The 23,012-nt window shown below is 36.0% G+C and overlaps 1 protein-coding gene across 1 annotated transcript in view; it reads left to right on the top strand.

Annotated features, from left to right (window-relative positions):
- Positions 1 to 23,012, top strand: part of LOC149549321 (Tic22-like family protein) — a 139,820-nt gene that overhangs the window by 94,469 nt on the left and 22,339 nt on the right. Inside the window, exons 6-7 of the mRNA XM_089792770.1 lie at positions 7,921 to 8,101; positions 15,934 to 16,112. Of these exons, the coding sequence (XP_089648896.1) occupies positions 7,921 to 8,101; positions 15,934 to 16,112 (360 nt within the window). The remainder of the gene's footprint in view (positions 1 to 7,920; positions 8,102 to 15,933; positions 16,113 to 23,012) is intronic.

The raw sequence follows: 23,012 nt of genomic DNA, 5'->3' as shown, positions 1-23,012 counted from the left end.
TAAGGGTCTGTGATGGTGGTGGAGGGATGTTCCCCTAGTGTTTCTGCATCTTGGGCATGCTTGACGTAGGCAAAGGGGTGAATAACTAGGGCCAAAGGCTCACCCAGCTATCCAAACCACCCTGCAAGAGTTAACACAACGGAAACAAACACAAAGAACAACAACCAAAGGAGGAAGAAGAGTGAAATACTTTTATTGATTCATCAAAATATTTTCGTACATGCCCAGCTGTAAGGCCTTCTGGGTTACGGCCAATCACTAATACATTCACATTCAAAGATCCAGCTGCAAATTCACACCTTCAGTTTTGTCCTCTAATCTTCTTCTCCAAAAAAACTTACCTAACTCTAAGCTAAATACTATATATACTTGCCAAAATGGCTTATAGATTATTCTAGAACATTACATAAGAGGAAGGCCGACCCAACAACGGTGTGGATGCATCCCAAGAAAATATCTTAACATAAATGTCGCAAACAAAATAAATCCTGCAAATCAACTTGCAGAAATCACGTCCAAATGCTGACACTCGGCATACATTGGGTAACTTGGCAAATGAAGACTCACTTGGCATACATTGGATAACTCGACGAATGAAGAGTCACTCGGCATACACTGGGTAACTCGGTTAATGAAGAGTCACTTGGCATACACTGGGTAACTCAGTTAATGAAGAGTCACTTGGTGTACACTGGGTAACTTTTTTAATGAAGTCACTTGGCGTACACTGGGTAACACGGTTAATGAAGAGTCACTTGGTGAACACTGGGTAACTTGGTCAATGAAGAGTCACTTGGCGTACACTGGGTAACTTGGTTAATGAAGAGTCACTTGGCGTACACTGGGTAACTCGGTTAATGAGGAGTCACTTGGAGTACACTGGGTAACTCGGTTAATGAGGAGTCACTTGGCGTACACTGGGTAACTCGGTCAATGAAGAGTCACTTGGTGAACATTGGGTAACTTGGTCAATGAAGAGTCACTTGGCGAACACTGGGTAACTTGGTCAATGAAGAGTCACTTGGCGAACACTGGAGCTACAGTAACTTGGTATCAGCATGCAGAATGGACAAAATGAGCAGGATAACAAGGCAACCAAGGATGCTTCTGCATCAAACAAGCGGAGTTGAAAGAAATGATTCTCCTGAATCATTGAGATGTCACAATCTGAGCGGAATCCAACTCAGATTGAGAAATCCATGAAGCATCTTCAATAGGCCTGTTCTTCCACTTTACCAAATATTCATAGTAATCTTTTCCTCTTGTGCTCTTGCCAACTCTCTAATCCAATATCTGTTCAACTTCTTCAATCTGCTTCTTAGGATAATCTTTTAATACAACAACTTTCTCATCTGACTCATGATACTTATACAAATCAGCAATATTGAATATAGGAGATATATCCATGTCATCAGGTAACCGAACTTCATAAGCATTACCACTGTAAAACTTCTTCAAGATCTTACAAGGTCCAAATTTTTTCATCTTCAGCTTACTGTATGTTCCAACTGGGAATCTTCCTTTCTTTAGATGAACCATCACCTCATCACCAACTTGAAAATCATGGTGTCTTCTAGATTGATCAGCATTCTTCTTATACTTTTGATTACTTTGTTCCAACCAACCTCAACTTTACTTCCTTATGCAAAGACTCCATAAAATCAGCAAATTCTTCTCCTGCAGTGCTTTTCTTTTCTTCACTAGCAACATCTCTCAAATTTGATATACCTCTAGGATGCATTCTAGTGACAATCTCAAAAGATGTCTTCCCTGTACCCCTATTCACATAATTATTATATGCAAATTCAGCTTGTGCCAATACCATCTCCCAATTACTTGGCTTATTCCCAACTAAACATCTTAGCAAATTGCCCAAGCTTCTATTCACAACCTTTGTCTGTCCATCTGTTTGTGGATGGAATGTAGAACTAAACTTCAGTTCAGTACCCATCTTCTTCCACAAAGTCTTCCAAAAATAGCCAACAAACTTACTGTCTCTGTCTAAAATAATACTTCTTGGTAATCCATGCAATCTCACAATCTCTTTAAAGAAAAGTTCAGCAACATGCTCAACATCTGATGTCTTCTTACATGGTATGAAATGAGCCATCTTAGAAAATCTGTCCACTACAACAAATATAGAATCATACCCCTTTACTGTCTTAAGCAATCCAAGAACAAAATCTATACTGATGTCAATCCAAGGTTTCTCAAGAATAGTAATAGGTGTATACAAACCAGTATTTTGACTCGCTCCCTTATCAACTTGACAAACTCCACAACTCTTTACAAATTTTTGAACATCCTTATACATTTGTGGCCAATAATACTTCTCTTTCAGCAAACTCAATGTCTTATCAATTCCAAAATGTCCAGCTAATCCACCACTATGTTTTTCTTTAATCAAATTCAACCTCATAGGATTTCTAGGAATACATAACCGAATACCTTTGGACAACATACCTTCTTGAATGAAATACTCATCATACTTACTCATGTGATCTGTTAGATTTGGTGCTCTGCACTCTCTCCACGCCTCAGAAAAATCAGGATCAACATCATACAATTCTTTCATTTCATCAAAACCAAGAACTTCAACCTTCATTTCAGTCAACAAAGAACGTCTTCTACTCAATGCATTAGCAACTCTGTTAGTAACTCCACTCTTATGCTTGATTACAAATGTAAAACTCTGCAAGTACTCGACCCACTTTATAAGTCTTTGATTCAATTTATGTTGACTTCCCAAGTATTGTAGAGCTTTATGAGCAGTATACAACACAAACTCTTTAGGAATCAAATAATGTCTCCACTTCTTCAAGGCTTGAACAATAGCATAAAACTCTTGATCATACACAAAATATTTCCTTTTAACATCATTCAACTTTTCACTAAAGAAAGCAACAGGTTTACCTTCTTGGCTTAATACAGCTTCTATTGCATTACCACTTGCATCACATTCAACTTGAAATACTTTGTTGAAATCAGGCAAAGCCAATACAGGTAATTCAGCAACCTTTTGTTTCAAAGTCTCAAAACTCTTATCAGCTCCATGTGCCCACTTGAATTCCTTTTTATCTCCCCTCATTGTTTCAGTCATAGCATTACAAACAACACTGAAATTCTTTATAAACTTTTTGTGAAAAATAGCCAAACCATGAAATGATCTTACCTCACCCACATTCTCAGTTGTAGGCCATTCCAAAATTTCTTTAACCTTCTTAGGATCCATTTTCAATCCATCAGCTGAAATCACAAATCCCAAATACACAATCTCCTCTTGCATAAAAGAACACTTTTTCAGATTAATTAGCAACTTTTCCTCTTTCAACCTCTGCAATACTTGTCTAATATGCTCAAGATGTTCTTCCTTAGTCTTGCTGAATATTAGAATATCATCCAAATAAACAATCACAAACTTACCCAAGAATCTTTTTAGAACTTCATTCATCAACCTCATGAAAGTACTAGGTGCATTAGTCAAACCAAAAGGCATAACCAACCATTCATACAAACCATCTTTTGTCTTGAAAGCAGTCTTCCATTCATCACCTTCTTTGATTCTGATCTGATGATAGCCACTCTTCAAATCAATCTTGGTAAAATACTTTGCTCCATTCAAAAAATCCATTATGTCATCCATCCTCGACATAGGAAACTTATATTTCACTCTGATTTTTTTAATGGCTCTAGAATCAGTACACATTCTCCATTCTCCATTCTTTTTAGGTGCTAATACAGTAGGTACAACACATGGACTCAAGCTTTCTCTGATCAAACCTTTCTGCAACAACTCATGCACTTGTCTGTTAAGTTCCTCATTCTCTGTAGGTGTCAATCTATATGGTGCTTTGTTTGGCAAACTAGCTCCAAGAATCAGATCCATACAATGACTTATACTTCTTACTGGAGGTAAACCATCAGGAATATCATCAGCAATAATTTCTTTATACTCATTCAACAATTCGATAATTTCTATTGGCACTCGGCTATCACTATCTACTGTCACTCAGTCATTACTAGCTTCTGCTGCTCGCTCATTACTACCAACACTCGGTCCTCTAGGAACTATGGCAAAACAAACTTTTTTCTTTTTCATTTTCTTTTCAAATTGTTTACCATTAACCATGCAAGTTTTTACAGCAGTACAATTAACCTCATCTGGACTTTCAATCAAAGGCTGCTGCAATGTTTGTTTCTTCCCATTTACCCAAAGAGTATATTGATTCAATCTTCCATCATGTACAACATATCTATCATATTGCCAAGATCTACCCAACAAAATATGACAACAATCCATGGGCATAATATCACACAAAACTTCATCAAAGTAATGTCCAATTTTGAACTTCACAAGACATTGCTCACTTACCAATAACTTATGCTCATCTTTGATCCATGAAACATGATAAGGTTTGGGATGTTTCAGCCTCTGCAACTGCAACTTTGTAACCAGCTCTTTTCATGCCAGGATTTGTAGAACTTCCACTATCAATAATCACCTTGCAGCATTTTTCAGCCATCTTACATCTGGTCTTTAAAAGACTTATCCTTGAAACAGGTTCCTTATCACTTCTCTTATTACATAAGGTTCTTCTCACCATCAGATTTTCTCCAGCCTCAGGTCCACTTGGTGAACCCTCATCATCTTCTTGAATCACAACATTTTTGTTACCTTGCCTACTTTTAGAGGATCTACATTCGAAAGATCTATGTCCCTCTTTACCACATCTAAAACAATTACCATGAAATCCACCTCTAGAATAAGAATTACCTCTTCTTCGGTAAGAACTAGTGCCTCCTCGGTAAGAATGACCACTTTTCCATTTGGTCTTGCCTTTGTCATCATTCTTCCATTCAGATTTGCCTTTATCCTGCATAGAATTGTCAGACCTGCCACTCTCTCCATAAGATCTACCTTTGCCTCTCTGGAATCTACCACCTCTACCTTTTTGTCTTTGTTCATGCTTCTTTGTTAAGATCTCCTTAGCCTTCAAGGCATATTGGTATGCTTTTTCCACACTCTCCAACTTCACAAAACTTATTTCATTTTGTATTCCAGATCTCAATCCATTTATGTACCATGCAATTTTCTCAACATCATCATCCACATGTCCAAGATCTGATGTCCAGTTTATAGAATTCCTCAGTATACTCTTTCATAGTCATGTCTTTTTGTTTCAAATTTTGCTTCTTTCTCAACAAGCTAACTTGGTAATCAACAGGAAGGAATTTGTTCTTTACCTTGTTCACCATCTTTGGCCAAGTTCTGATCTTCTCCTTTCCTCTCTTTTGTCTATCAGTTTGCAAGTGCTCCCACCATAGTGATGCATGAACTTTCAACCTATTGACTGGAATCTTCACCTTTCTATTATCAATAGTGTTTTCATACTCAAAGAACTTCTCCATATCAGATATCCAATCCAACACAACATTGGTGTCCAATTTTCCATCATAAGGAACAACTTCTACAGCAGGCTTTGAATTTCCCTAGACAATATTTGCAACAATCTTTCCTCATCTTGATCTTCTTCAGGTTCTGGATTATGGTTTGGTGTTGCTGCTTCATCATCACTTACATCATCAAGATGTGCTCCTCTCCCCTGGGCTGTCTCCACAGCATCTAATTTGGCTGCAATTTGTCTCAACTGATCCAATATAACATTATTTCCTCTACCACGAACCATCTTTACAAATCAGGTTCCTGCAAGATCGTAACCCTCTGCAAGTTATAGGTCAAATCCACATATCTGCCACCCTACAACCAAATCCAAATCAGGGTTCTACACGATCCAATCTCCACAAGGATGAACCTGAAGCTCTGATACCAACTGACGCATGCAAAGGGGTGAATAACTAGGGCCAAAGGCTCACCCAGCTATCCAAACCACCCTGCAAGAGTTAACACAACGGAAGCAAACACAAAGAACAACAACCAAAGGAGGAAGAAGAGTGAAATACTTTTATTGATTTATCAAAATATCTTCGTACATGCCCAGCTATAAGGCCTTCTGGGTTACGACCAATTACTAATACATTCACATTCAAAGAATTGCAATTCGCACCTTCAGTTCTGTCCTCTAATCTTCTTCTCCAAAAAAACTTACCTAAGTCTAAGCCTAAACACTCTATATATACTTGCCAAAATGGCTTATAGATTATTCTAAAACATTACATAAGAAGGCCGACCCAACAACGGTCTGGACGCATCCCAAGAATATATTTTAACATAAATGTCGCAAACAAAATAAATCCCGCAAGTCGACTTGCAGAAATCACGTCCAAATGCTGACACTCGGCATACACTGGGTAACTCGGCGAATGAAGACTCACTTTGCATACACTGGATAACTCGGTGAATGAAGAGTCACTTGGCGTACACTGGGTAACTCGGTTAATAAAGAGTCACTTGGCGTACACTGGGTAACTCGGTTAATGAAGAGTCACTTGGCGTACACTGGGTAACTTGGTCAATGAAGAGTCACTTGGTGAACACTGGGTAACTTGGTCAATGAAGAGTCACTTGGTGAACATTGGGTAGCTTGACAAATGAAGAATCACTTGGCGTACACTGGGCAACTTGGTTAATGAAGAGTCACTTGGCATACACGGGTAACTTGGTCGATGAAGAGTCACTTGGCGAACACTGGGTAACTTGGTCAATGAAGAGTCACTTGGCAAACACTGGAGCTATAGTAACTCGGTATCAATATGCAGAATGAACAAAATGAGTAGGATAACAAGGCAACTTAGGATGCTTCTGTCTTGGAAATGTCTACTTTTCTTGGGGATGCATCCCCATGTAATTACAGCAAAGAGGATGATTTAAACCCTACTGGAAAATTCTTCAAACATTCTCCCGCTATAGTACAATTTAGAATGGCTACTATTGAAGCCTATAAGTATTTTGAAAAGCTTATGATATTGCTTTTATATTGGATTACTTCCAGATTGATAACAATTGTGAGAATGACAGCTTATCCCACATTACACATCCAAAAGAGAAGGAAGTTGGTGAAATTTTTTGAACTGGTAGATTTTCTTATATTATATATGGTCACAAATGCTTGGATTTTAATGCTTTTTTAGGTGCCAATTACATTGTGATTCTCCCCAACATACATGAGAAATAATTCATTACAGAAATGATTACCCATGGAAATTGGTTATACTAGTGGTGACATCATATGCAGGATAAAGTCCCTCAATAATTTAAAATTTAATTCAAATTTAAAAAAATAAATATTGGGTTGAAATTACATTAGTCCGACCTGGATAATAATTGTGAGACAAAGAAAACATACAAGGTATTGCATTCGTTAAATTTTTTGGCATTTAGGAAAGACGCTAGAGTATGAAAAAACTCAAATTGGTTGAATTTCTAATAATCACCATTCTTCCCTTTATCATTATATTCTTACAGGTGCTGGTTTGGTTTGTGGGTCCCATTTTCTTGTGATTATTATCACATATATGATAGATGATTGAGATTAATGACTACTCGTGGAAACTGATCATCATAGTGATGACTTGATTAAACATTGGTCAAGTTCCCACAAAAAACTAAAATAAATTAATAATGGTAGCTGTGGAAGCTTCCAATTATTTAATAAAAGAGTGCAATTGTTTGCTTGGAAATCCTTTACACATATTCCTAGATGAGACATGCCCAAGCTAAAAGCAGAATGTAAGTCTGATTTTCTCAATCTAAACAGCATTAAATGGGATATAAATCCAATTGGAGAGAATGAATATTGGTTTATGGCCTTCACATGCCAGCTTTATATTTTTGTTGTTCTGTTGGAGTAGAATACAGTGAAAGTGTATTTTATGGGGTACTGCTATGAAATGTCTTGGAAGCTGACTTTTCCAAACGCTTCAATATTTTAGTGGGGTTTATTTATTTTTTCCATTTTTCAGGTTTACACCATATTTCTTTAATAAACAGTTGCTGGACGACATTCTCGAGACTTCAGTTGATCAACACTTTGAGTCATTAATTCAAAATCGAAAAATACAGAGACGACAAGAAATTGGTGATGATGATTTTCCAACTGACTTAATCGATGAGCATTTTGAGAGTTCCCCTGAGCCTTTTGAGGTAGCATTTCATGCTTTGATTCTGTCATGAGATTTGTGTAAAAACTAAATTTGCTTCATATTTTCAAGTGTCTTGGTCACAAACATCTAATTCCTAAATAATTTCTTTGATGACTTGGGAAAAACCAGAAGTTTGATAGATCTGTTGTATCCTTTTTGTCCAAAATACTAATAAAGGTTAAAAAGCTTTGATTTTTGGTACATGTTTAAAGCTGAAATGTAGGGGAACTCAGAAAGTTATTTCTTCTGTTGTTTGAAAGAGATAGATATATGTTTTGCTACTAATAATATTTGTACAGGTACAGGACATAACTTAAAATAATTTAAAAATAGATTATTTGTTGTAGGAGAATTTTCATAACTCCTTTGCTCTTCTATATATAAATTGACATTAGTTGATGGTTGTAATAGGCACCTCGGTTGTAGATTTGCCAAGTCTTATTTTTTACCGAATTCTGATATTTTTTTGAGGTTTGCTTGTTTTTCTGATTTTGTCTTTTTTAAAATAGAGTGATTGCAATGCTTAAAAAAATAAACGAAATGCTGAAACAACTACTTTAAACCCTAGATAGAAAATTCTGAAACAGATTTTGGTTTATTCAAATTTCAAAAGAACAATGCATTCAATGGCCATACCAGGCTAGTAATCTGGAAATGAATATCAGCAAATCAGAGATTGGATTATTAATCTTGCCAACTTCAGACAGCTACCTCAATTCTGCCGATGATTTACATGAAAAAACCAATCTTTAAAATGATCTGCAATCACTGTACTTTCTGTCCAACAAAGAAGATGCCTGGCTTGCCAAGGAATTGGTACGGGTAGGAATTTATGATGCCTGGTTGCAGCTAAATGTAGTTCAGGTCTGATCTGAGATCTCCACCAAAGAAACAATGCAGATCTGAATTCTCCCTAATTGAAATTATGTACTACTGCTGAGACCCCAAGTCCAATCAATGATCTTCCCTGGGACTGTACTGGTAGCTGCTGGGAGTCCGAAAGATTAATATTTTGTCTTTCCAAACACCAATCTGTCCTTTGATGAATGTTATTAATTCCCTGCAAATCAAATCTGAGATTTCTTCCACCAAATTCAATGCCACTACAAATCCCAATTTGATTAATATTGTATTTTGATGCCTGGTGAGCCCGGGCTAGCCCCATCTCTCAAATTCTACCAGAAGATTTTGTTCCTGAAAGACAAACTCTGATTCAGACCACAATGAAGACTCAAATGCCAACGCTGATGTGAAAATTGTAGATCTGGATAGATGAAAAATGCCTCCAAACTTCTTTTATTCCAAAATTTCCCTTCTGTCCAAAAGTTCAAACTTTGGGGTAATTTATTTATCTTTTAATTGAACTTTATCAAGTTTTTTATTGTAATTATTCCCTCTTAGGGAACCAAACCACTTGGAGGTTTTATTTCTCATTGCTTGGAAGTCTCTCTTTTAGGTTGTAACATATAATTATCAACCTAAGGAATTGTGCCAAGTCTCCTCTTATTATAATTTATTACTATAATATTAAGTGACTATATGAAATCACTTTTATTATTATTTTACTGAAGTCTAACATAGCAAATAATTTAATTATTTCCAAATTATTCAAAACTCGTTCATCTGGATCCCATCTGAATTTTGTTTAATAACACCTGTCCACTGATGACTTTTGCCAGCTGGTTGACAGTATCTTAAAATTTAGGAACCCCTCCTAGAAAACAGGAATTGCACCAAAGGTTCCCAGGCTGGTCGCCTAATGTGTCTCTATCAACTCCTAGTCAATCTCTTAAAAATAGGGATTCTTAAAATCTATGAGACTGTCCCAAATTGGTTCACAAAGCCCCAGTGTGAGTCGATAAGCTCCTATATGAGTCCCTTACGCATTCTGCTGGCCTACGGGAACAATATAATAAGTCAACCTTCGCTGGTAATCACACTGCCTTAGGAGGGGGCATTACAGTCTGCCCTCCCTAAGATTGCTTATCCTCAAGCAACCTCAAGTCCATGGCTTGTAAAATGTTCTCAATCTCCCATGCAGCGTTCTCCACCAGCAAATCCTTCCACTTTGTAATGTCCTGTCAGGATGCCTTAGACATCACCTTAATTTCTTCAATTTACAAATGTCTTCTCTCTATTCACTCCTTAATTAGTGTATGCATTCAATGTGATATGTGAATAGGTATAATATCTTTATGCAAATGTTGTCTACCTAAAGATTGTACAAGAGTTATCTAACAAAGAATATATATATATATATATATATATATATTCCAGCAAATCTGTCAGATCCACGATGACAGTTTTCAATAATATATATGCCCAAAGGCTAGAGGGCTGCCATAAAGTATCAATGTATCATCATCATGTTCAAGTTAAACATAGAAAACAAAATATAGAAAAATGAAGCAGATTGCTGCTCCTATTCTACCTCTGCCGCCATGGCATCAAATTTAGAGTCCTCACTATCATCCTCCATAGGAAGCCTAGTCTCATCTAATGGAACCCCAACCAATCTTGGTGCTATGTCATCCTCATCTATTTGGGGCACATCCTTAAGCTCAACATCCCATCGCAAAGCTAGTGTCTGCCTATACTCTGGAGTCTGACAATCCGCAGGTCGAGGAGCATGATGCACTGTCACTAGCTTATCCGCTCTTTTAGAGGTAAGTCTGTTCCTCTTGATGGAGTGGATAAATGAATATGTGGACCAATTCCTCTCTGCAGTTGAGGAACTAGCAACCTATGCAAGGAGACGAGTGGAAAGTGTGTTTAACTTGGGTGTATCTCTCTCATGCTAGGTGCACCATCCAATAGGATCTCTGTGTGTTAAAACTACTCTATCCAATCTTGCTTGTGGCTTACCCAAGTTTGGGCCACGAAGGTTGGTAAAGTCAAGGAACTGTGCACGAAGAGTAGAAGCCTCTTGAACTGAATACATCTTTTCAATGGCTCTTGTGAAGCCATCCAATACCTTGGGATCATCACATAAGAGGCCCCTTCCACCCAATTGTGCATACCATTTGGGATTTAGAGCAAAGGCTACCATATGAAGCTGAGTATTCATCATGTTCCACCTCTGCATCCCAATAGTCCTAATATGCTCCTCATAAAACCTCAATGTAGGATCCTTTGCTGCAACAATTCTTTTTATCTTCCCCAAATGCTGTCAATAGTCTCATATATCTCTCCCAAACTAGGAGCATCGGTATCAACATATCTAATGACATCTACAATGGGTGCTATGACAGAGTAAATATATCTGCAAGATGCAAACAAAAATTAAAATCAGAATTAGAATTTAAATTTTTTTTAAACTGTCAGTTTGAAAATCAGCAAGCAAAAGACTAACAGTAAATTTAAAAATCAGCAACTTACCTCATTGTGGACCACCAACTCTCATCAAAGATCCATTGCATCACCGCTTTTCTTTTAGAGGGCTTACAATTGGACCATCGTTCCCACTCTGGATTCATCACCATCAATTGAAGAGCCTCATATAATTCAATCATCCTCTCCATCAAGATGAAATATGTGCAATACCTATAGAGACAATTATAAATTAAAATAAAGTTGAACATTAATCATTAAAAACATCACATGTAAGTTTGTAACAATTATAAATAAAAGTAAACTCAAAGCAAACTATAATTAAAATTGACATACCTTGCCTCGGCTGGTTCGAGGAACTCCTTAGAGAAGGATTTGAATAAGGCAAGTGAAGTGTGGTGGTTGCATATAAACATTTGCAAGTTCTCTAGCTTCTAACATTGCCTGTTTCACCCATTCAGTCTTCCTATGTCCTTCGATGCATTGTTTAAGGCATGAACACAACAAGGGGTCCAAAAGATGTGCCTATAAGCACCCTCTATCATCAAACCGACTGATTTGCACACATGTGCATAATTTGTGATACCCAGTACTACACTAGCCGACTCAACCTCCTCTATGTCATCTCTCAAAATGGTGAACTTGAATTCTGCATCCTTCTTTCCTGAACAATCTATGACTTTCAAAAAATAAGAGCTTGCAGGGGATGTGACAATGATATTGATGAGTGGCCGATGTCTAACATTGGTCCACCCATCCATAGCTATAGAGTAGCTCGTCCTAACCCAAGTGCGTTTCATATCTTCAAACAACAAAGCAACCCTTGAGTACTCTTTATCTAGGATGGTGGTTGGTAGCATATGCTCACCGGGGGGTACAAATGAGGGATTCATATTCTCAATATATCTTTCACCATTTGTTTAAAATTAGTGGAACAGGCTGCATTATATGGGATACTTGATGTACTACAAGGCTTGCTTAATTTTTTAGTCCTTTCCTAGGACTCCAAAGGTCAATTCTAGAATCTTGATTGCGATTCTTGTCTCACCAAACCTTGGAACAATCCAAGATTCTCTTCTTTCACCTTGTCACACCAACAGAAAACAAAGGAAACTCAACTATTGCTGCTAACTTGCACAATTCATTATGTGGACTTGCTGGCTAGCTTCTCGGTTCACTAGGCACCAATGAGTCTTAGACATGGCATGAGGGTTTTGAAGCTTCCAATGGCATCATTAGAACCATTAAAACATATTAGAATTATCAAATAAACTTTGTACAAAGTTTAGTCCAACTTTATGACCAATCTTGAATTTTGCTGCTATAGATGCTTTGCAAGAATGCCAAAACAAGAACTTTGCATGTGAAAGACTTCCATACAAGAAAAACAAGTTTCTAATAGTCTAAACTTGCTTCAAATGACATGTTACAACTTATTCCAATCTGTCATAACAGATCTTGGAACCAAATGTATCCAAACTTCAAAATGCTGCTGCTACAAACCAAGAAAAGAGAGTTTTCAAACTTGAAATTGAGTGCTGCTCACAAAAATCACTCAAAAAGCCTAAAACAAATTAGGGATATGAATACCCTTTTCAAAAACAGAGATGATTCCACAACTTTTAGGCCTCCACCATATACCAAGCACCCAAAACAGAAAAAGGCTAAAAACCAAAGCTAGAAGGGGGTTTTGAACCCGGTTTTGCAAAATTTTGCATAACTTTCTTTCTAGAGCACATCATCACCTCCAATTGCACCAAGAGTACTGTAGGAACATTCCCTACCACTTCCCATACTTGGTTTCACATTTTCCATCACCCAACACATGATATTATGCTGGTTACAGCCATATTTCCACTAGCCAAGACACTTTTCTTGCATAGGGCATCACCATAAAAATGGCTGCTTTCATTTTCTTGAGCCCTACTTTTGGAACAATAATGTACAGTGAGTAACCTCCCATTTCTCACATTTTCAAGCCATTTCTGTGGTGGGAATAGGAGGAAAACTCCAAAAAACAAAATGCTACAATTTTTTTTACAAGAAACTAGTCTAAAACAAGAAATTTATGTACAGAACTTAGACACACAAAAAAAACTTGATTGAAGGCTTAGAAAACAAGAAAAAATATTAAAATAACTACTCCAAGCAAAATATCCAAGTTCTCAATCCAAAACAACACCAAAAACTTTCATTTACATAGTGGCTGCTATGCATTTCAATGACCAAATGGTACACTATATGACCAAAACACTTCCAACCCTTGAAACTGATCAGGAATGGACTTATATAGGTGTTTCCAACATCTTTTGGTCGTGCTCAAACTCCCAACTAACTCTTTGCTCTAATTTTCAACTTTGCAAGAAAAAGTTGCAAAAATTGCAAAATTGCAATTTCGAGAGCAATTTTTACTATAACTTAAAATTCTTAATAAATGAGTTCACCAAACTTGGTAAGGGGTCCTATTAGGTTGATTTAGACATTCCAAGATGGTTTTTGACCCTTGGTCAACTTTTCTACCACTTTGGTCAACCTAACCCCTATGGAGCAACTTTTAGGCATAACAACAACTTAGGAGCAAAAGCCCACTTAGCAACTAATTAAGCCTACCAAATGATCTCATAGGTCTTATTGATACACAAGTGATGTGGCTAGCATCACTACAAGCCAAAATTGTAGGAAAGAAGCCTTAGGTACAAATTGGCCTACCTAAGTGCTCCTGCTCCAATACCATAAGCAACAAATAATCTACTAATGGATGCCTCACACTTTTCCTTTGCCTGTGCATAAAACATGCTTTCCACTAAGCCCTTCTCACCATACTCATCTTTCTCTTCCCTCTAGACTTGGTAGGGCTACCACTAGTACCAATGGCGGATGACATGTGCCTAGATGATTGTGATGGAATAGATGGTGATGTCACTGTCAAATCTTGCCTCTCCATTTCAGCTTTTAAGTGCAATCTTTGGCTTTTTAATATTTGTTCATCAGTGAAGTTAGGACAAGCTTTGACTCCATGGCATGCAACACCTAAATGGTGTGACTTCACCTTTTTATAGCTGCCCCTAAAATCATCAAGACAAACATGACAATCTCACACCCAAGTTCCTCTTGAATTCTTTTTATCTTTTGGCCTAGGTGTGACATATTGGAGAAGAGGTTTTTCCCTATTTAAAATACCCTTTGCAAAATTTTTCATGATGGTGGAAGGGCATTTAAACAAATCAGATTTAGGATCAACTCTTTTGCTAGTCCTAGTACTAACATCACCCCCAACCTAAGTCATAAGGTTCGGATTCAAATTTGAGTTCGTTGAGCGTAAAATTCAGATGAAATTTGACAAGGGTAAAAAATCGACATTAAATTTATACTTATATAAATATTTTACTTTTAAATGTAAGTAATATATCCACAAAATTGTCAAAATTGTTTGGCATTGCTAAATAATTAAACTAAATAACTCAATTTTATTTTAAATTAAAATAATATTATAATTAATAATAATATTAAATTAAATATCATAAAATTTGGAAGTTTGGAAAGGGTAAAAGTTCATTGAAATTCTAACTTCATGGATGAAATTCGGCGAATCTTGTGACTTAGCCCCCAACCACATTTTCTTCCTCATCACCACTACTACTAGTACTCCCCTTGCTGCTCATTGTGCTTTGTTTTGAGATTTAAATATCCAATGGAAAGATGAGCTGAAACAATGAAAATATAAAAAAAAATCCAACTTTTCAAGTTTAAAATCTATTTAAAAATGGAAAATGGAAGTATAAAGTGTTGCATGCTTACTTGGTGCACAAAATGGAAGCTCAAACCCCTGCTCAAGCTCTTGGAAGCAAAAAAAATCACCTCCTTTTCTTGCAAAATGAAAACCCCAGCCAGTTCCAACATACTCCAACTTCACTAGCAAAACCAAACAAATGACAAAATAACCAAAATGTGGTCTCTTTTAACCTTTTGAGGCATTTGGAGGGGTGGGGCCCACCTGGGTGACCAAGTTGGAAGCCTTAATATTTTGTTTTTGTGTTCACTTTAAAAAATTTTTTGCATGCAAAAAATTGAGGATGGCCTGCCGTCCCTGGTACGGTCAGGGTGCGTCTGGATGTCCCTTTTCTGTATCAGCGGCAAGCCATCCTCCCTTTTTTGCCCAGGCGTCCTCGAGTACCTGAGATGTCTCTTGCCAATTTGGGCATCTTGGGGATGGCTGGGGGACATCCCATACCCATCCCAGGGACGTCCCCGTCTCAAAAACTCGGGTTTTTTGCTGGGGATGCATCCTTGGGGTAGGAAGAACGGATTTCAAATAAAATAGGTACTCAATTTAAATTCACGGGAGATTTGTGCATTCTATTTCTTCATTGAAAAGAGCCATTACTTTTGTGTTTTGGACTTCTAATATTCATATTTGACATAATTTAAGATCAAGTAGAAAATCTATGTGTAGCAGGTCTTATTTGGATTGAGTTATGCATGATTATGCTTACATGATATCAGGTTGATGAAATCTTGGAAGAGCTTGCACAAGATGGGATTCCATTTTCTATAATTTCAAAGGCTGCAGAAGTTCATATATATGATGTCGCAGATAGACTTATTTTGGGGAACAGATGGATTCGGAAAGCCACTGGAATTCAACCAAAATTTCCTTTTATGGTGGACTCATTTGAAGAAAGGTACTCATTTCTTTTCTTGATTCATTATATCTGCATCTGTTTTCTAACAGCAGCCCATGAGAAAAAAATAGGAAGGTGTATTGAGTGGACAGCAAGAAGCTATTGGCACCCTGTCTGCAATTTCTTTGTTGTCTGATATGTAATTCTAAAGCCACTAAAATGGATTTGCTTCCATCCTGTGTATATTTCCCATTCACATGTGTATTGACTGTAACATAAACTATAGTTAACAGGATATAATCCCAATTGTCTATATGATGGTTATACAAACGAAGTGTCCTTGCATTTGTACGAGATATTAGAATTATACTCATTCATTGGATAGTATATTGTACATTACTTGGAATATACAGAGAGTCCTACCTTTGCTAGAGGATGAACCTTAATTTCCATTCTGGTTATGCTTGAATCTCTCGCTGCAAATGTTCATGAAATAAACCCTTCACCGTGTCTTGTGCATGGTCTTTAAGTCAATAGAATATCAACCTTTTGTTTTGAAGTACGAATCATGTATATAAATCATTTGGAAATGCAATGAACGCTTTAAAGCAATGATTTGAACCAAAATATGTACTTAAAGGCACTGCGAAAATGATAGTAGCAAATATTGAATAAGAAAACATCATGGGATAGGGACGAGGAGAGGTGGACAAGGTTGAGAGTTAGATGGGTAGGGATGTGTACCAGTTAAACACATATGTGATCTGTGATCATCTGATTTCTGATTAAATGCAGTTAGGAAGAAAATGATCTTTTCGAATAGAAACCTAGTGTATTTTATGGACCTCAGCTTTATTTACTTCCTATGTACAAAGAAAATGAACAAATTAAATTGAAGATGAAAACATGTATTAACGAGACATGCTCATTTATTTAGAATGGAGAAGTCCTTTAGGAGTGTAGATTGAATGGGAAAAAATTTGCTTGTACTCTTTTTTCTCTTCTCAAGCATTTTGTTGACAGGTCAAATGATATTTGTGTAATTTTCAACAATTACAGTGTTATTCCTTATCTACTTTAAATTGTGACAATGATCTGCATTGTATCCTGACTGTGCCCTTCAAAATGGTGTTCTAGGGTGATTCAAAATTGATTCTTATTCAGTGCTTTGATTTGCTAATAGTAGGCAAATCATTTCTGGTTTACAGAAACTTCCTGGCCTCCCTACATTGGTAGCTGGTGCGTTCAGGTACAGCTATCTATGTTCAAGAAGAATAATTGATTTCCAACCTTTTACTCGTTTTCACATTGTTTTCCATGAGTAATATCCACTCTATTCCTTTAAAGGCCTTGAGACTTGGCGCCTACCTCAAAATGCCTAGTTCTGAGCAAAATTTTCTTTTGAGGATTTTTTATACCTTTTTGAGGAAGAAGGCAAAGTTTTAAGCACATTTCATTTTGGAGGTTTTCTAAGAGCTGTCCAGTTATTTCCCTTGATTGTTCATTTAAGATTTATATATGCTATAAATGGTCCACACACAGACAACCCCAGCAACACAACAACAATAAAATAAAAAATAAAAATAGAAACATTTTTTTCGTGAAATTAACAAAATTATGATGTATAACTTTTAAAATACTGATGAACAGATATAGTGTGTGTCAACTTTATGATGGTTTAATGTGACAATGCTCATATACATCTATCATTAGGCACTATCAACACATTGATGCTTTAGTTCTCTTAAACCAATTGTCATCACTGTCCTCTTATAAACAATATCAATATCATTATCAGTTATCAACCTTCTCTAAGTTGGCCGTGTCCATCAAGAAGATATCTCTGGTAGCAAGAGCTATCCATGCTCAAATCTAAGCTGATTGCGAATCTATTAAGAAGATGGCTCTGGTAAATAGATGTATAGGGACATCCATGAACAAAAAGCTCAGTAGTTAAAAATATTTAGTCATTATTTAAAGGAACTATGTACAAATAAGTGCATTGGACCTGGCAATCCATATACAATGACAAGTATACATGTCCTAACAGCACACCATTGACAAAACCTTTTATATACTGAGCCAATACATGAAATCTGATTTGCTAGATAGAAAATGATTACAGTGATTGAATTTAAATAATCTGTTGGAAGCCTAGGCAAGCTGGGGTTTATGTTGTCTGTTCAATCTACTAACATATTTCTGTAGGCAATGAACTGTGAAAATGACAAACCTTCTGAAGGAGTTCATTTTTCTAATAAAAGATAGTGTCATTTAAGATCATTTTAAATTCTGTTGCTTACAACCTAAGTCACAAGGTTCGAATTCGAATTCGAGTTCATCATTCATAAAATTCGGATGAAATTCAGCAAGGGTAAAGATTCGGATCATCATAAAATTATAATACTATTATTATAAACAACAATATTATATATTAAATATCATAAAGTTTAGATAAAGTTCGGAGAGAGTAAAAATTCACTGAAATTCGAACTGCATGGGTGAAATTTGGTGAATCCTGTGACAGCTTACAACAATCATAGCTCTTATACTCCTAGTTGCACATTCGGTATTTTCTCTTCATTTCTTTGAGCCCTTGTTTACTCGTGGGGAAGAATAAAACATTGTATCGCTAAGCGATCAAGGAGTTTTCTGTCTATAGACACAAGGTCTTGATTTCCCATGTCTAGTTGAATTATACAACTTCTTTTTACTCCATATCAGCATCATGCAGTTAGGCACAAACAAACAATAAAACATAAAAAGTGGCATGCAATTGAAGTGTGTATAGTCCTATATCTGGCATAACATCCATATCTATTTGCAGTTGGTAAATAGAGTGGAAATCTCTATGGAATTAGGTCAAATATGTGTCTTAAGGATGTTAAAAATGCAAGATCAAATCCATTTTAAGGACATTGTATGACTGCCATGAGCTAGAGGGAACTGCCTTCCATCATCAGCACAATGTCTAATCTGTTAATATTTTATACCAGTAAATGAGATAAACAACAAACAAAAATAAATGAATAATAAGACAAAATATCCTGGGGAAACCCTCCAACTTGAGGGAGAAAAACCCAGCCACAAATATATCACTTATATATATATATATATATATATATATATATAACAAACGTGTAAAAGTCTGAAATACAACTTTCCCAAACACAAGGCTCAAGCTAAAGTTATGATTAACAACACTTCTCTCATCTGCAGACAATAATAAATACTACTTTTGTATCACTGTCTGGAAACTCAAGATATCAATCTGTGTATCTATATGAATTCCTCCTGGAAGAATATATAAAATTGCCTCGAGCCTTCATTGTCCTGTTGTTACAAAATGAAGAACCTTCGTTGTGGATGCAGGGGGAGGGCATTCATCTAAGAAGATGGGAGTATTGGGAGGCTATTAGCCAAATAGTTTAGAACAACCCACATGACAACTGCTGGGATGAGTAGCAGTATTGTGATGAGTACCACTTTGTTCTCAAGAAAGGCAGTCCCGCGTAGTGAAATTGTCGTCTGCCCTACCCCTACCTCCCACCCCACACACACACATTGCCTTGAGGTTACAAATAAGATGACGTTATCTTGGCTTCAATAATATATATAGAATAAAGGACGCAACACTCCCTCGTATATTTAATTTTATGGAGTCTCTCAACATGACACCCACAGTGGCTGCACCCATTTGTGGAAATCAGTTTACCACAGAATATGTCATGGAGTCACTCAGCTTGACGCCACACCCATGTGTGAAATGAAGCATGTACACAAGTGCTCATCATGGAGTCGCTTGATGCAATGTTGTCAAGGAGTCTCTTGACATGACTGTTAGAAATAGGCAATATTGATGGTGGGGTGGGAATCAGTATTGCAACACTTTTGCACCAATTAAATATTTCAAAACTTAACCTAATACATCCACAAATAATAATACTAAAAAGTAAAGCACATAACAATGATAAACTCATAACAACATGATTTGTTTTGAGGAAACATTGGCCAAGGAAAAACCCAGGTGGGGATGGTACCCACAACTATTTTATCAAAATATGCTGTTAGGAGTTTTGACCCTATTAGGAGTCCTTAAATACATTTAGTGCATTACTCCTTGTTAGAGGTCTCAACCTTGTTAGGAGTTGTTTTACAATGGGAGCTCATTGCTCAAAAATGGTTTACAATCAATACAATAGGTAATAGATACATACCAAAATGACTGTACTGGTATCTCAATAACTCATTATCTCATTAGTCCTCAGTGTAACTTGCATCTGATTTTGACCATTTATCAAATCTCGCTTCTGATCATTAATACAACATCATAGCATCATTATAGCATCATATACAAAGTTCGCATGTGCTCATCATAACTCACATACAATAACCTTCCTTACTTTATATCCTTCCAAAATACTTACCTAGTCAAGTCTGCATAAAACCTGTGGCACAATAACCAAAAGTGAATAATAGAAATTGCTATTCAAGGGCTAACATCTAGGATGTTGTCCCTACAATGCTAAGTAATTGAATTGAGAAGGCAATTCAATTCCTTAGGCCAATTTGCCCAATTACTAAAACTTACTCTAAATTCTGCATTCACAACTAGTTGGCAAATTATTCATCCAATATGTGTGCCAATCACTATCTGAACTCAAGTGAACATACATCATATACAAACCGTATACTATCAATAATCAAAATTGTGGCCAATACTGATTAATATCTTGTGCTTGCTTGTTGTCCCTACAATGCTAAGTAATTGAATTGAGAAGGCAATTCAATTCCTTAGGCCAATTTGCCCAATTACTAAAACTTACTCTAAATTCTGCATTCACAACTAGTTGGCAAATTATTCATCCAATATGTGTGCCAATCACTATCTGAACTCAAGTGAACATACATCATATACAAACCGTATACTATCAATAATCAAAATTGTGGCCAATACTGATTAATATCTTGTGCTTGCTGATCAAAACAATCTGACTGTATATTGTCTTCCTGTATTATACTTAGGCACATTTCTTGATTATACATTACCAAAACTGATCATTAAGTCAACTGACCTTACCAGATGATTTTGTTGCTATCAGTGACACATCTATGCTTCCCAGTGTTACTTGCCAACAATCTCCTCCTTTGGCATTGATGGCAACACTTAGTGAGAAATGACTAAGTGCCAAATGCCAAAACAAAAAAAAATATCACAAAACCTAATCTTGTCTATGCACACTGTATGCCCTTACATTCTTACATTCTGATTTATTTACTGCCTGTACCATACTCTGATCCCATTTTTCACTAATACGATACTCCCCCTTTGACATCAATGGCAAAGGCAAGAATCCTAAAAAGATTGTACATAGAAAAAACTTGTTTCACCAAAAACTTATACAAATCTAAGTATGTCTGCAAAATTAGCCTTTAGGGCTTCAAAATATTTATCCCATACTTCATTCATGTTTTTTGCAACTTGTATTTCTCCACAAATGGCATAGGCTGCTATTTCTGCTGCTTGAAGGTATAAATGTCTCATAAGACTTCCTGGATGCTTGTAGCAGTTTCAATTTGTTTTGCATGATCTCAAGTCTAGGTGAGAGAAAACTTCGCAGTAATGAAAAGCTTTGTATCATTCCGTCTCTCTCCCTTTGTAATACACTGATTGTATCAAATATCTTAGTTACAATCCTATCCATTTCTGTAAAATTTTGATATGATTTCTCAAAAATTTCTGCAGTCTTTTCTAACTTAGCTTCTTCTTCCTAAATCCCTTTGTCCACATCTTTCACATAACTGAATTGACACAAATAATATACAATTTCTTCCCCTCATCTGCACATTCCTTAATTAGTAAAAGCACAAACTTTGTCACCCTTTTGTAAAGGAAAAGGCTAACAAAGTATAACTGTTCACCTTCAATGACATAAAATTGGTATTATTCTTTTGAATTTGGAAATGAAGCAAACTAATGAAATATCTAAATATGGATGAATTTTAGGATTATAATTTTTAATAGTTATTTGGAACAAAAATTGATATATTTTCTTAATTTTTATAGACAATTTTTTAGGTGCTAACAAATGCTGAAAATTAGGGGTCCAGTTCCCACCACAAAACTATATGCAAATAAACTTATTTCCCTTTGATCTCAGACTGTGTTATAGATAACATATATATCTAGAACAATCAAAAATAAAAATTGGGTTTAGAACTATATTTTTTTTTTATAAGAATTGAAATTTCAAATCACTTGAAATCGAGAGTTTTCATCACGCACCACATTTTTTAAAACAAATCTATTCTAACCAGGAGAAAAATTATACATTCTAGAAGAGGACTCTCTCCTCTAGAACATTATATAATTTTTAGATTTTTTTGATATGATTTAATATTTTTTTCTTTTTCAAAACCAACATCTTTTCGAGTGTTAAAATACGTGGTTGTAGAATTTTTCAATTTCAATATACTATATCTAATTAAAACACTATAAACTCTCCATGAGAATATTCTTGACTCTGAGCTCTATAAAATAGTGTTTATATGTTATTAAAAAAATATCATAAAAAATAATAAGAGTTATTGAAACATCACTTTTCTGAAATAATTTTATTTGTTTAGTAATTGGATACAAACTAGTATAAACCATGCATTTAATATACATTTCCAATTGGAAAAGTGTGAGACCATATATAACTTAGCCAGAAGGAATTTATCTAGACCATATGTTTTAAAAAAATTGAATTTTAGATAGAAATACTCAAATTCAGTCATTCTGATAAGTCAGCCTAAAAGGTGACAACTTTGTATTTTTACCCTAATACCTTTGATATTCTCATCAATTATCTTCACATCATTTTCTATAGAAGCACATACCTTGAGAAATTCCTCTACTATGTAGTCTTGTTCAACTTTTGCCTTAGCAGATTCCTCTAGGGAATTGAAGTGTGTATC

This window comes from Cupressus sempervirens, chromosome 7, assembly GCF_028749045.1.
Source record: "Cupressus sempervirens isolate cs-2001-9-10 chromosome 7, ASM2874904v1, whole genome shotgun sequence".
In the NCBI taxonomy this organism is placed as follows: Eukaryota; Viridiplantae; Streptophyta; class Pinopsida; order Cupressales; family Cupressaceae; genus Cupressus; species Cupressus sempervirens.
Note: the sequence above shows the minus strand (reverse complement) of the source record. Positions and strands in the feature narration are given on the sequence as shown.